This window comes from Elephas maximus, chromosome 1 (genome assembly GCF_024166365.1).
Source record: "Elephas maximus indicus isolate mEleMax1 chromosome 1, mEleMax1 primary haplotype, whole genome shotgun sequence".
Lineage (NCBI taxonomy): Eukaryota > Metazoa > Chordata > Mammalia > Proboscidea > Elephantidae > Elephas > Elephas maximus.
Window position 1 is genome coordinate 49530300 of NC_064819.1, and position 15269 is coordinate 49545568.

The 15269-nt window shown below is 47.5% G+C and overlaps 1 protein-coding gene across 1 annotated transcript in view; it reads right to left on the reverse strand.

Annotated features, from left to right (window-relative positions):
- Nucleotides 1-14038: 14038 nt before the first annotated feature.
- The window catches only part of SSR1 (signal sequence receptor subunit 1), a 36658-nt gene continuing 35427 nt past the window's right edge, over nt 14039-15269 (reverse strand). The window contains exon 9 of the mRNA XM_049883153.1: nt 14039-14879. Coding sequence (XP_049739110.1) covers nt 14852-14879 — 28 coding nt within the window. The 3' untranslated portion in view covers nt 14039-14851. The remainder of the gene's footprint in view (nt 14880-15269) is intronic.

The window sequence follows — 15269 nt, forward strand, 5'->3', positions numbered from 1 at the left end:
TGTGTGTGTGTGTGTGTGAGAGAGAGAGAGAGAGAGAGAGACAGACAGACAGCCCAAACCCAGAGAAGGATCTGCGTAGAGGTGTGTGTGGGCAGAGGGAGGGAGACGGGTGGGGGGGGCGTGGGCAATAAAAACGAAAAGAGAAACTCTTAGAAAGGTTCTATTGAAACTACATCATGCTGATTCTTCCTGCTACGCATTCTTTTTTTTCTTTTTTAATTGTTTAATGGAGGGGGGTGCAAAAACCGTGTTTGCTGATCAGCTTCTGGAGGTGAGCTTTGCATTGATTTCTGCAGGAACGGGTTGGGGGGGGAGGTGCCTGGCCGGGCACAGCTGGGTCTTCCTGGTGGGATCTGGGAGGAGCCCGGGTCAGAGAGGAGAGTGGCAGGCTGGGGTCCGCTAGGATCCAGAGGCATCGCGCTCAAGCAGGCCCACGTCCTCTTTTATTCAGCGGGTTTTGCTGAGCACTCGCTTCGTGCGGTGCACAGAGCGGGGCATCGTAGGAAATATGAAGATGAGTGGGGCCGGTTTCCGGTCTCCAGGTGTTTCAGAGAGGATAGGTGTGCGCAAGCCTTCACAATTCAGTTAACCTTGTTGAGTGGTGCACGTACACGTGGGCGCTCCGAGGGCACAGGACACCACACTGACTGCTCCGAAGAGCTGAGTTGAGGCATTTCAGCAGGTGGAATCGTTTGCCGGAGGGGGCACCTGGGGCAGAAGTGTGAACTAGGCTGCGGCCAGGACAGCTTGGGGTGGGTGCAGGACACAGGCTCAGAGAGTGGTGTGGGCTGTGGCTGGAAGGGTCGATGGGGACAGTGCCTGGCACAGTGGACGTGAAAAAGCGCATGAACATGTAAGCTAACAAAGGGAGGGGAGCTTTGGATACTAGGCTGAGGTGCTTAGTCCTGAACTAGTTTCCAGTCAGAGGGGAGGTCGTGGGAGGTTCTTGACAGGGGGCTGGTTGTCATATGAGCTCTGGAATTAATCTTCACAGCTAAGTGTAGGGTAGATTGGGGCCAGGAAGCCAATTAGGAAATCATTAGAAAGGTTTAGGCAGAAGGTGATTCAAGTTGTAAGTGGGATGGGGCCAGAAAACAGAGAAGAGAGATGTAGAAATAAAACTTGGCACTGCTTGGTTATGGAGGATTAAAGAGAGGGAGAAATCAACACTTTAAATTTTTAGCTTGGTGACTGGGAGCATGTGGGGACATTAATGAAACCAAGGAGGCCGGATTGAGAAGCTGGTTTGAAGGATCAGGGAGAGCATGAATTCAGTCTTGTCCAAGGTGTCTGTAGGAGGCCTTTGATAGCCAATGAAAAACTCCAAGTCACACCAGCTGATATAAAAATTTGTGTACCATCCTACACAACTGGGAAGTCCAGGAGTAGTGGCTCTAAGCAGAACTGGATCCAGACACTCAAGTGAGAGTGTCAGAAATCCCTGCCTTTCATCTCCCAGCTCTGCTTTCTTCGCATTGCTTTCATTCTCAGGTACCCTCCCCCACCACACACGGTAGCAAGGGTGGTGCCCAGCATATCACCCTGATATATTTAACCTACTTAGCAAACCCAGCTGCTAGTTCTAACAAGAGACTCAGGACTGATAGTTTTGGCTGATCTGAGCCATATACTCATCTCTGGGTGACATGCCATTCTTGGAGCAGACATACCTGAACTAGGTGGACTGAATGGGAGAGGGTGGTTCCCCAGAGGAGAACTGGGGTGCTATCACCAGGAGGAGGAGGAACGTTTGCTGGTCAGAATGCAACCAGGTGCCCAGACATCCAGTGGGGATGGTAAGCAGGGGTTAAAAATGAGAGCCTGTAGCTTAGGAGGCAGGTAAGAACTGCTCTCTGGTAGCCGAAACCCTTGGAGTGAATGAGATTGCAAATGGGGAGAATGGAAGGAGAGATTGAGAGCAAGACCTAGAGACCTAGGGAAGAGACATGACCCCCTTGGGAAGAAGGAACCAGAGAATAAGAAGCTTAGAGAAGAAGTGAGAGAGAACAGTATTGCCTCAGAAGAGGGAGGCCATGGTTAATGTACCAAGATGGAGGAGGGTGAGGATGAAGGCAGGCTCTTGGATTTGGAGACTAGCAGGTTGTTGCTGACTTTCAGGAGGGTGGTGGAAGTAGAAGCCAGACGGAAGGAGCGGGAAAGTGAATGGGAGGTGAAACAGTGAAGACAGTGAATTTGGCTAAGAAGGGAAGGCAAGAGAGAAGGCTGGGACCTGAAGGGATTGTGGGGTCCTGGGAAGACTTTGAAGGATGAAGGAGATGAGCATGTGTTCTGGCTAAGGAAGATGAGCCCTGGGAGAGGAAATGATAAGGCAAGAAAGAAAGGGAACACTTGTTGACTAAGGTCCTGGAGGAGGGGCAAAGGATGGGATTAAAAACACAGGCAGGTGGGCACAAGGGGGGAGGGCTCTTTGCTTTAGAGGACACTGAGCTTCTGTTAAGGGTGATGGGGAAATGTGGAAATTGATAGTGGTGACTGATGGTCACACAACATGATAAACACAACTCATGTCACTGAATTGTACATGTGAAGAATGTTGAAATGACAACATTTTGTTACGTATATATTCACTACAATGAAAAGAAAAATGAAACACAGGCAGGAGGGAAGGCCTACATCTGACAAACAGGTACCTGCCTCTTCTGAGATGGGAGCTAAGGAGGAGGAGAGGAAGGATGCAGGACCTGACCTCCTGGGGGGAGAGGAGGAGAGAAGTTGAGGAATTCAGAATCAATGGCCTCCGTTTTTCAGTGAAGTAGGGGATTATCTGCAAAGAGCAAGGTGGAGGGCAGGGATGGTTTGAGAACCTGAGGCTAGTGACCTGCACACGAGCCTCAGTGGAGACCAAGTGATGGGGGAGCAATGCAGGTGAGCAAAATGAGGTAGGACCAGTCTGAAAAAAACCCATACTATAGGATTCCAACTACAGGACATTCTGGAAAAGGCAAAACTATAGGACAGTAAAAAAAAAAAAAAAAAGAGTAGCTTTGGAGTGGGGAAGAATGAGTAGGGATAAAAAAAATAGCATAGGATATTTTAAGGGCAGTGAAACTACTCTGCATAATACTGTAATGGCGGTCACATGACATGCATTTGTCAAAACCCATAGGACTGTAGGACACAAAGACAGAACCCTAATGTAGACTGTAGACTTCGTTAATGACAGTGTATCAGTATTCGTTCATCAACTGTAAGCAATGTACCACACTAATGCCAAAAAGACAAAACAAACCCAAACCTATTGCCATGGAGTCCATTCCAACTCATTAGTGACCCTGTTGGACAGGGTGGAACTGCACCACGAGGTTCCCAAGGAACAGCTGGTGGATTCGAACTGCCAACCTTTTGGTTAGCAGCCTGAGCTCTTAACCACTGCGCTACCAGGGCTCCACACTAATTCAAGATGTTAATATTAGGAGACACTGTGTGCAGGGGCAAGGTGTATACAGGAACTCTCTGTACTTTCTGCACGTTTTTTAATAAACCTAAAACCCAAAAAAACCAAACCCACTGCCGACTCATAGCAACCCTATAGTATAGGACAGAGTAGAACTACCCTATAGAGTTTCCAAGGAGCGCCGGGCGGATTTGAACTGCTGACCCGTTGGTTAGCAGCCGTAGCACCTAACCACTTCGCCATCAGGGTTTCCTTATAAATCTAAAACTGCTCTAAAAAATAAAACTACTAACACTCCCTCCCCCCCCCAAAAAAAGTGATGTAGCGGAGCACTGAGGACCCAGCTGGGTCATAGCTTAGCTTTATAAAACAAAATGTGGCCCAGATCAAGACAGTGTCACAGGCCTGTTGGGATATTTTAGCGATGGGGTTGGGAGCTGGCGGGGAGGGGCTGAGGGTCGGGCTGGAAGGGAGGTCCTTCAGGCAGCTGGAATGCGGGGCGGAGCGGGGCGGGGGGGTTAGTGAGCCCAAAAGAGAGATGGGGGTTGGCAGAACAGGGAGAGGCTGAGGGTTAGGCTCGGTGTAGTGGTTGAAGCTCTTCTGAATGAAAAACAACAGAAACACTCTGGCTAGCCTAAGTTAAAAAAAAAAAAAAAAGGGCGGGGGGGTTGCGTCAGGGTCCTTCCCGGTCCTTCTTCCTCCGCGCTGCCCTGGCTGTGACTCAGCCCGCTCCAGCTGTCTCCCCACCACCTCGTGAATTCCCTGGCAGGAGCATCTGCGTGGTCCAGGCGGGTCAGTGGTGACCTAGACCTGGTAACCAGCAGTGGCAGGGGTTCATACCACACGCGGACGGGGCCAACCCAGGGTATTCGGGATATCTCCACGGAGAGCCTCATGGGGAGAAAATCAGCGGCCTCAAGCGGGGTCTGCCACCCTGGAGAGGGGGAGGGCCACGGGAGAAGGGTTTCTGAGCTCCGGCAGCTAGCTAGCTAGAGGGGGCGTCCAGGGGGCGGCCCTGCGGGGCCAGAGGCCAGCACCAGGAGGCGCCAGCGCGGGCGTGGGAACCGCCGCTGCGCCGCTCCCCGCCCCCAGCCCCGCCCTCAGGTGGAGAAGGGTGGGTAGAAGGAACTCTAACTGGGTCTCCCTCGGGCAGAGACGCCACAGAGCCGCAGGAGCAGCACATCCTTATCTGTGGACAGTTAACCAGCTTTGCGCCCAGCCGGGTGAGGGCTGCGGGGTTCTGGGAGGCTTTGCAAACGCCGCCGTCCTCACCTCCTCGGTGTCCACCCGTCCCTCTGGGCAATGGCTGCTGAAGGTCCTACCTACGGGTGGGGACCCGACGACAAACTGACGCTGGCACATGTCTGCTAAGTCTCCCTGCTCGCCCCTCCAATGGCTCTAATGTAATGAAGTCCAAACTCGGGCTCCGGAGCCCAGGCTACTGACTCTGATGGGCCATCCCTTAACGCCCTCAGCTCCAGCCACAGTGGCCTGGCAGGGCTCGGCACACCCGTCTCCCTGCCTCCGCAGGATTTCACGTGCCCCCGAGAGCCCTCCTGTCCTTCTGAGTGCAGCTCTGGGGCGCCTGGCTAACCACCTCCTGGAAGCCTTCCCTGATTGCCCCAGCTCCTCTGAATATTGCTCACTTGGTTCTTATCATACGTTCGGAGTATTTTTGTCCTTTTTATTTAGCTTAGCTGTGTCTCCTCAGACTGTCCAATCCTGAAGGGCAGGACAGGGACAATTATTTCTTGTGTCCCCTCCAAAGCAGCCTGGTTCACTGCACACTTAACTGCTAGGGTTCTATGTATTTCCAGACGCTGGAACAAGGCCGTGAGGCACAGACTCTGCTCTGGCCACATGTGGTCTGGGCAGTGGGCAGGAGACCAGGTTTTGGCCTCATCGCTCCATGCAGGCCAGTGCCAGGAACTGGGATGGCTGCCAAGGCCAAATTGATATGTAAGTTTTCTATCAATGACTTCTCGCTCACTTCACAGCACGCACGTTTTGTAGCTTCGATTTTCCCAATGCTTTTCACCATGGGCACAACCTTGGCTGCTCACTAGAATCCCCTGGGGGTCAGTTAGCAATCCTGAGACGGGGACTCACCCCGGGCCAGTTTAATCGGGCCTCTGGGGAGGGGCTCCGCATGGGGATTTGTGAAAGGTCCCTGCAAAAGCCACCAGAGCTGGGCTCGCTGATGGAAGGGGACGCTGGAGTCTGACGTAGTTGGAAGTGAATGGCATTTGGAGCCAGACAGACTGGGTTCAAATGCCAACTCCATATGTGTGTGTGATTCCATCTCCAAGATGGGTATAAAACGCCCATTTCACAGAATGTAAAGTGCTTTTTTTTTTAAAGTGCTTACAGAGTTTCAAATAAGTAAAAAAAATAAACAATAATAAGTAGGAGCCCCCAAAATGATAGTGTTTAAGTCTCTGAGTGTGGAAGCCATCAGTTCTTGTCTGCATGAAACCCTCAGTGTTCTACTTCCAGGGGGCATATGGGGACACGGAGCCCTTTCAAAAGAGTTAACGTAACTTAGACAACATCAACCACAGTCATTTTACAGCGCTGGGAAAAGAAAAGCCTTAATTGTACTTCTGATTATAGGGAGGATTCATAATCTCCTAACTTGGCCTATTCATTTATTTAATAATTTTTATTGAGCTTTAAGTGAATGTTTACAAATCAAGTCAGTCTGTCACGTATAAGCTGATATACACCTTACTCCATACTCCCATTTACTCTCCCCCTAATGAGTCAGCCCTTCCGGTCTCTCCTTTCGTAACAATTTTGCCAGTTTCTAACCCTCTCTACCCTCCCATCTCCCCTCCAGACAGGAGATGCCAACACAGTCTCAAGTGTCCACCTGATACAAGTAGCTCACTCTTCATCAACATCTCTCTCCAACCCATTGTCCAGTCCCTTCCATGTCTGATGAGTTGTCCTCGGGAATGTTTCCTGTCCTGGGCCAACAGAAGGTTTGGGGACCATGACCGCCGGGATTCTTCTAGTCTCAGTCAGACCATTAAGTATGGTCTTTTTATGAGAATTTGGGGTCTGCATCCCACTGATCTCCTGCTCCCTCAGGGGTTCTCTGTTGTGCTCCCTGTCAGGGCAGTCATCAGTTGTGGCCAGACACCATCTAGTTCTTCTGGTCTCAGGATGATGTAAGTCTCTGGTTCATGTGGCCCTTTCTGTCTCTTGGGCTCATAGTTGTCGTGTGACCTTGGTGTTCTTCATTCTCCTTTGATCCAGGTGGGTTGAGACCAATTGATGCATCTTAGATGGCCGCTTGTTAGCATTTAAGACCCCAGACGCCACATTTCAAAGTAGGATGCAGAATGTTTTCATAATAGTATTATTTTGCCAATTGACTTAGAAGTCCTCTTAAGCCATAGTCCCCAAACCCCCGCCCTTGCTTCGCTGACCTTTGAAGCATTCAGTTTATCCCGGAAACTTCTTTGCTTTTGGTCCAGTCCATTTGAGCTGACCTTCTGTGTATTGAGTATTGTCCTTCCCTTCACCTAAAGTAGTTCTTATCTACTAACTAATCAGTAAAAAACCCTCTCCCACCCTCCCTCCCTCCCCCACTCATAACCACAAAAGTATGTGTTCTTCTCAGTTTATACTATTTCTCAAGATCTTGTAATAGTGGTCTTCTACAATATTTGTCCTTTTGCCTCTGACTAATTTCGCTCAGCATAATGCCTTCCAGGTTCCTCCATGTTATGAAATGTTTCACAGATTTGTCACTGTTCTTTATCGATGCGTAGTATTCCATTGTGTGAATATACCACAATTTATTTAACCATTCATCTGTTGATGGACACCTTGGTTGCTTCCAGCTTTTTGCTATTGTAAACAGTGCCACAATAAACATGGGTGTGCATATATCTGTTTGTGTGAAGGCTCTTATTTCTCTAGGGTATATTCCGAGGAGTGGGATTTCTGGGTTGTATGGTAGTTCTATTTCTAACTGTTTAAGATAACGCCAGATAGATTTCCAAAGTGGTTGTACCATTTTACATTCCCACCAGCAGAGTATAAGAGTTCCAATCTCTCCGCAGCCTCTCCAACATTTATTATTTTGTGTTTTTTGGATTAATGCCAGCCTTGTTGGAGTGAGATGGAATCTCATTGTGGTTTTAATTTGCATTTCTCTAATGGCTAATGATCGAGAGCATTTTCTCATGTATCTGTTAGCTGCCTGAATATCTTCTTTAGTGAAGTGTGTGTTCATATCCTTTGCCCACTTCTTGATTGGGTTGTTTGTCTTTTTGTGGTTGAGTTTTGACAGAATCATATAGATTTTAGAGATCAGGCGCTGGTCGGAGATGTCGTAGCTGAAAATTCTTTCCCAGTCTGTAGGTGGTCTTTTTACTCTTTTGGTGAAGTCTTTAGATGAGCATAGGTGTTTGATTTTTAGGAGCTCCCAGTTATCGGGTTTCTCTTCGTCATTTTTGGTAATGTTTTGTATTCTGTTTATGCCTTGTATTAGGGCTCCTAAGGTTGTCCCTATTTTTTCTTCCATGATCTTTATCGTTTTAGTCTTTATGTTTAGGTCTTTGATCCACTTGGAGTTAGTTTTTGTGCATGGTGTGAGGTATGGGTCCTGTTTCATTTTTTGGCAAATGGATATCCAGTTATGCCAGCACCATTTGTTAAAAAGACTATCTTTTCCCCAATTAACTGACACTGGGCCTTTGTCAAATATCAGCTGCTCATATGTGGATGGATTTATATCTGGGTTCTCAATTCTGTTCCACTGGTCTATGTGTCTGTTGTTGTACCAGTACCAGGCTGTTTTGACTACTGTGGCTGTATAATAGGTTCTGAAATCAGGTAAAGTGAGGCCTCCCACTTTCTTCTTCTTTTTCAGTAATGCTTTGCTTATCCGAGGCTTCTTTCCCTTCCATATGAAGTTGGTGATTTGTTTCTCTATCACCTTAAAAAATGACATTGGAATTTGGATCAGAAGTGTATTGTATGTATAGATGGCTTTTGGTAGAAGAGACATTTTTACTCTGTTAAGTCTTCCTATCCATGAGCAAGGTATGTTTTTCCACTTAAGTATGTCCTTTTTAATTTCTTGTAGTAGAGCTTTGTAGTTTTCTTTGTATAGGTCTTTTACATCCTTGGTAAGATTTATTCCTAAGTATTTTATCTTCTTGGGGGCTACTGTGAATGGTATTGATTTGGTTATTTCCTCTTCGATGTTCTTTTCATTGATGTAGAGGAATCCAAGTGATTTTTGTATGTTTATCTTATAACCTGAGACTGCCAAACTCTTCTATTAGTTTCAGTAGCTTTCTGGAGGATTCGTTGGGGTTTTCTGTGTATAAGATCATGTCATCTGCAAATAGAGATAATTTTACTTCCTCTTTGCCAATCTGGATGCCCTTTATTTCTTTGTCTAGCCTAATTGCCCTGGCTAGGACTTCTAGCACAATGTTGAATAAGAGCGGTGATAAAGGGCATCCTTGTCTGGTTCCCGTTCTCAAGGGAAATGCTTTCAGGTTCTCTCCATTTAGAGTGATGTTGGCTGTTGGCTTTGCATAGATGCCCTTTATTATGTTGAGGAATTTTCCTTCAATTCCTATTTTGGTGAGAGTTTTTATCATAAATGGGTGTTGGACTTTGTCAAATGCCTTTTCTGCATCAATTGATAAGATCATGTGGTTTTTGTCTTTTGTTTTATTAATATGGTGGATTACATTAATGTTTTTTCTAATATTAAACCAGCCTTGCATACCTGGTATAAATCCCACTTGATCGTGGTGAATTATTTTTTTGATATGTTGTTGAATTCTCTTGGCTAGAATTTTGTTGAGGATTTTTGCATCTATGTTCATGAGGGATATAGGTCTGTAATTTTCTTTTTTTGTGGTGTCTTTACCTGGTTTTGGTATCAGGGAGATGGTGGCTTCATAGAATGAGTTGGGTAGTATTCCGTCATTTTCTATGCTTTGAAGTTCCTTTAGCAGTAGTGGTGTTAACTCTTCTCTGAAAGTTTGGTAGAACTCTACAGTGAAGCCGTCCGGGCCAGGGCTTTTTTTTGTTGGGAGTTTTTTGATTACCGTTTCAATCTTTTTTTTTTGTTATGGGTCTATTTAGTTGTTCTACTTCTGACTTAGTTTTGGTAGGTAGTGTTTTTCCAGGAATTCATCCATTTCTTCTAGGTTTGCAAATTTGTTAGAGTACAATTTTTCATAATAATCTGATATGATTCTTTTAATTTCAGTTGGGTCTGTTGTGATGTGGCCCTTCTCGTTTCTTATTCGGGTTGTTTCCTTTCCTGTATTTCTTTAGTCAGTCTATAACTTGGCCTATTTAAATGCTTCACCACGTTATACAAAATTATCGTCTGCCAGGGCTACCTGTCAGGTGTGAAGTTTTCATTCTCTCCGAGGCAACAGCAGAAAACCAGAAGTAGGGAATGCTGTACTGCAGTTTGGGGGTGTGGGCAAGCTTACTGTAAGGTCTGGTGCTGGGTCTCTCTGTCGGTGGCTCCTAGTATTGGTCCCTGTCAAGCCTCTAAGAATTGGTCACTGACTCCTGAGGGAATACTCCTTCACCTCTACTTCTTTACCTCTACGTTAGGTAATATAAGCGCTTCTTCTTCCCACGTCAGAACTGTCAGTGGGAGTCAAGAAATTCCTCACACCCAGTGCGTGTGCAAGGAACACTTGTTGATGAGAATCGTCAGTCCGTTTTAAGTCCCAAAGTTGTTAAACAAGAGTCTTCTACACGTCATCATACTACAACATTGGTGATGGCTGGGAAATTCTGGCCCCTGAGTTCCATTTTTTATTGATACTGGAATGAGGCTCACCAAGAATAAAATTCTAAAAAACAAAGGGGATTCACATACTTTTCAAGAGTTCAAAGGCTGCAAATATTACATATTTATCTGAAGAGAAAATTAACGGGATCATGAGGTATTAAGCCGTTCCTCTAAGAAAGTGTAGGCTAAACTTGGGAGATGATTCTTAGATCATTCAGAGCCCTTAACCACGTCTATATTCTAAGCTAACAGTGAAGGAAATACTGCCCTGGTTTGATATTCTGTGTGTACCTGATCCACTAACTGACAAGCTAATTTACTGTAGTGATAGTGGAAAAGAATATAGCCACAACAATGGACACAAACATACCAACAATCAAGATGGCGCAGGACCAAGCAATGTTTCGTTCTGTTATACACAAGGTTGCCGTGAATCGGAGGTGACTCAATGGCAATTAACAACATAAAAAGTGGAAAAGAAAGAATATCTCATGAACTTCTGCTTGTCAAGTACATAGCAGTGTTGGGTTCACAGGAAGCTCTGAATACAGGCTAGTTAGGGACTGTTACTATCATTACTATGAAGACGGTTATCTTCATATCCACAAGAGGAAAACGCAGTAGTTCCCAGGTCTGTGCCAGGTGATGTTATAAATCAAGTCAACAAATATTTCCTGGGCCCCTACAATGTCAAGTGGGGTATATACAAGGCTGCACTGCTCACACTGCCTTTTCTTAGCATTTAAAATGTTTTTATAGAACCCAAAGTATTTTTTTGGAAGGCAGAAAATTTCCCGGGGCAAGAACACCACCCCGTGACTTAAGTTCTCTTTGGATGGGAATGTTCATTAATTTAAGCAAAATTTTTCAACCTTGGTCTGGGTGCCTATCTGTAAAATGGATGCTACTGGTCTTGCCCGCTTTAATGGCAAAAGCCCTGTGAAGGACAGAGTGAGGCAGTAGAGAGAGCAGGGTTTAGATGTCCTTCTCTCCACCCCATAATTGTCAGTAGCCGTATGGCCTTGGTCAAGTCATTCAGTGCTCTTAAGTCCCCTTTCAATTCCAGTCCTGTGATCAAAGAATAGGTTTGAGAAACCCCTAATCCTGGACTCTTCTCTCAAGAACCAAATCAGATCTGAGGATTGTACCATTTATCAATTTAGTGCTGCTCAGCTCCAAATTTACCCTTCATTGCCTGCTCTGTGAAAACTGATCTGGGCCCTTTAAGTATTTTTCCTTTGTCGGCTGTCGTGTCAAATGTTGTCAGCAGATGGCGCTAGAGAGACACTGCACGAGGAAGAGGTTTTCCTTCCTGCTTCCTGTGTGCTCACTTGGCTGACTCTTGCCGTGCAGGCAGCTTCCCCAGCATCAGGTTCAGGCTCCTGCAGTCCACAGGGGTTAGCAGCAACCAGCAGCTTCCTCCGATACTCCCTCTTATCCAGTTTATAGTGGAGTTCCTCCAGGAAGATGCTTCCCTGTGAACAGCTTACCCTGGCAAGCCACAGTGCAGCCCACAGCAACGTCTCAGCCCTCAGCGGACACAGCAGTGCTCTCTCAAGCGAGGCCTGGACCTCAGCCCTGGTGGGAGGGACGGGAGGGAGAACTCTTCCTTGAGTGTGCTGTTTCAGAGGGTAGCGGCTGCTCCTTCTATCTGTCATATTTAGAGTTCTCTTTACTTCTTACTGGAGCCCTGGTGATGCAGCGGTTAAGAGCTCGGCTGCTAACCAAAAGATCAGCAAATTTGAATCCACCAGCAGTTCCTTGTAAACCCCATGGGGCAGTTCTACTCTGTCCTATAGGGTCACTGTGAATCAGAATCGACTCAACGGCAACTCGGGTTTGGTTATAGTTTTACTTCTTACTAGCCAATCCCTCATTATTCTAATCTCATTGTAGTTATATCACACTTTCCTTGTTCAAATTAATGTGTGATTTCCTCTCTACTGATTGGACCTTGCCTGATATAGAACTGATGCCATGAACAGTCCCAGGAGACGGAGCTGCAAGTTGGGACTTGGGAATTGGCATGGTCGTGTCTTTGGGCTTAAGCACAGTGCTCAGCTCTTTACTCACGGGAGACAGCCAAATAGTAAGAAAAGACTTGTAATTTCAAGTGGAGCCTTACTTCAGTTATGTTGTCATTGTCAGGTGCCGTTGAGTGAATTTCAATTCATAGCAACCCCAAGCAATGGCGCAGGACTGCCCCATCAGGTTTTCTATGCTGAAATCTTTACGGGAGCAGACTACCAGTCTTTCTCCCATGGAGCCACTGAGTGGGTTTGAAACACCAACCTTTCACTTAGCAGCTGAGTACTTAGCCATTGTGCCACCAGGACTCCTTTCAATTCAGTACAGGCTGCTAATAAAACCCTCCAGACCCAGGGGATGGCAGGCATAGCCCTTGGTTGCAGGAATCTAGGCAGTGCCATGGATCCCTGGAAATGTTTCTATGTGGCCTCGGGAGTCTGCTACATGGACCTCTGCAAGGGCCTGCCTGGTGGATTCGAGAACCCCACAAGGCCCTGGCTGTGCCCGCTGGGCAGCTTGGCTCAGGCTTGGTCCGCTTAGCTCAGCGAGCACGGGACAGGGACCACACGCCCAGGGCACCATACTCCTGTCTCAGACAGTTCGAACCCAGGGTGCGGGTACAGATAAGAAAGGGTTATCTGGTCAGATCTGAGTGCTCTGAATAGCATGACTGTCCTGGTTCCTCAGTGGCAAAGAGCCAGTGGGGCTTTCTTCAGTCTGGTTGGAGTCCTCAAAATCTCCCATCAGTCTCCTCAGAATCACCTGTACCAGCAGCATCACCTGTCTGGGAGCTTATTAGCAATGCAGATTCTCAGGTCCTACTGGGACCCACTGAATCACAATCTCTGGGCGTGGGGCTCAGAAGCCTGTGGTTTAACAAGTCCTCCTGGTGGTTCTGCTGTGCATGGAAGTGTGAGAATCACGCACTCCCCACCTGAAAAATCATTCAGTGGCTCCATGCTATTCCAACGGTGGGTCTCACACATTGAATTCACCTGTAGGGGCTGTTTTAAAATGCATATTCTTGGGCGCACGCCTTGCAATTCTGATTCAGTGGATGGCGGAGCGGTCCCGGGTGAATCTGCTGTGTGGCTCTCAGGCCCATTCTGAGCTGCCCTCTGTCACATGTGACTGTGAGGCTACACGTCACCCCTTTCATCTGTCAGCCAGGTATCTGTGATCTGCTTCATCGCCTTCTCTATTCCTCAAACATGTATATCTTTGTGCCTGCCACTTCCTGGGTCTATAACGTCCTTCTTGACTTTACCTCTCTCTCTCAAATCCCTATTCCATACTTCGAGGCTCAGCTCAGAGATCACCTCCTCTTGAAGCCTCTCTTTTCTTTCCTCCCCATTCCCGCCCTGCCAAGCTCATATTTGTTTTTGCTCAAGTCCACAATATTATAGTCAATTGTTGCTACCTGCCATCAAGTTGGCCTGGAGATCCCACACCACAGAACAAAAATCTACCCCAACCTGTGCCATTCCTGTGATCCATTGTAGGTTGACGTTGTGATCCATAGGGTTCTCACTCAGAAGCAGATCACCAGGCCCTTGTCCCTAGTCCACCTGTCTGGAAACTCTGCTGAAACCTGCTTAACATCACAGCAACATGCAAGCCTCATGGTGGTGGCTGTGCTGGCTGGGCATCGAACTCGGGTCTCCCGCATAGAAGGCAAGAAATCTACCACTGAACCACCACTACCCTGCACCCACCTCCCCCCCTCCGGCCCAAGTCGTAGGCCCAGCTATTGTGAAGACAGGGACTGTCCTATGCATCTCTGGTTCTCCAGGGCCTGGAACTCAGCAAGAGATTAGTCCTTGTTTGTAGGCATTTCAATTTATTTCAATTCAACTCAATTCATGTCAGCACAGGAAAGAGCCCTGTGGAGCCCCCCATGAACACCAATACACAGAAACTCAGCCTCAGGAGAGCCCTGTGTGGAGGGCGCCCACTCACCTACAAGGCATGATAACTTGTGTTCACACGAAGCATTACTCAGCTTGGGCCCCAAGCTCGGCCTCCACCTAGGTTTCCGGTGATTGTTTCCTCTGCCCCGCCCTTTGGAGGCCCCTCCCTACCCAGCCCCCAAGGACACTCATCTCTGAACATTGCCCCAAGATGGAAGTGGAACCTGCTCTGGTGAGTATGGTAACCGACACGTCACAGGGTTAGCTAGCTTCCTTCACACTGAGCCCTTTGTCTCCCAGCCTCCCTCATGACTGATGTAACGGGCTAAGAGCAAGCTGAACCGAATGGGCCTACAGCATGGGTCACCCAGTCCACCGGGACTCACTGGCAGGCACCCACAGGCACAGACTACTGACTGGCTAAGTCTCCATGCAGAAACAGCACAGGAGCTGTTAGTCACAAGCCTGGACGCCCTGGGTACAAAGCCATTCCCAGCAGTGACGTTACAGTGACCCAGGTGAGGATCCAGTCAAGTGGGCCTGGGCTGTCCTGTGTGTCACAAATAGCAAAATGGTGCAGAAAGATGGCTGAGTCTCCACAAACCGCAAGTCCAGGGTGCTTCCTGTAGTGCCTGTGGCTGGAAGGTGCAGTCCCTGCACCTGGAGACTTTAAGCTGGCAGAGCCACGGGAGAGGTCTGCAAGCAGCCTCAGTGTGCCTCCCTCCTCCTGCTGCGTCTGAAAAACAAAGGAGACAGTGATCCTTCAGGACCTCTGAGTCGGTTCCCCACCAGGGTGTGGAGGGCACAGCTGGACAGAGGCTGCAGGGCTGAGGGCCCAGTTGCCTTCAAACTGACTCTAATGGTGACCCCATGGTGTCGAGTACAACTGTGCTTCACAAGGTTCTCAATGGCTCATTTTTTTGGAATTGGGAGCCAGGTCTTTCTTCCAAGGTCTTATTATAAAGGACTCTTTATGCTACTCTTTTGAGTACAAATATTTCATACTATAAAAGACCCAGAGAATCCCCCTTCACTTTCTCCCACAGAGAAACAAATGGAAAAGTCTAGGATTGGGGTTCAAAGTTTATAATATTGGTCCATTCTGTGCTTCCCAAAGGAAAGACAG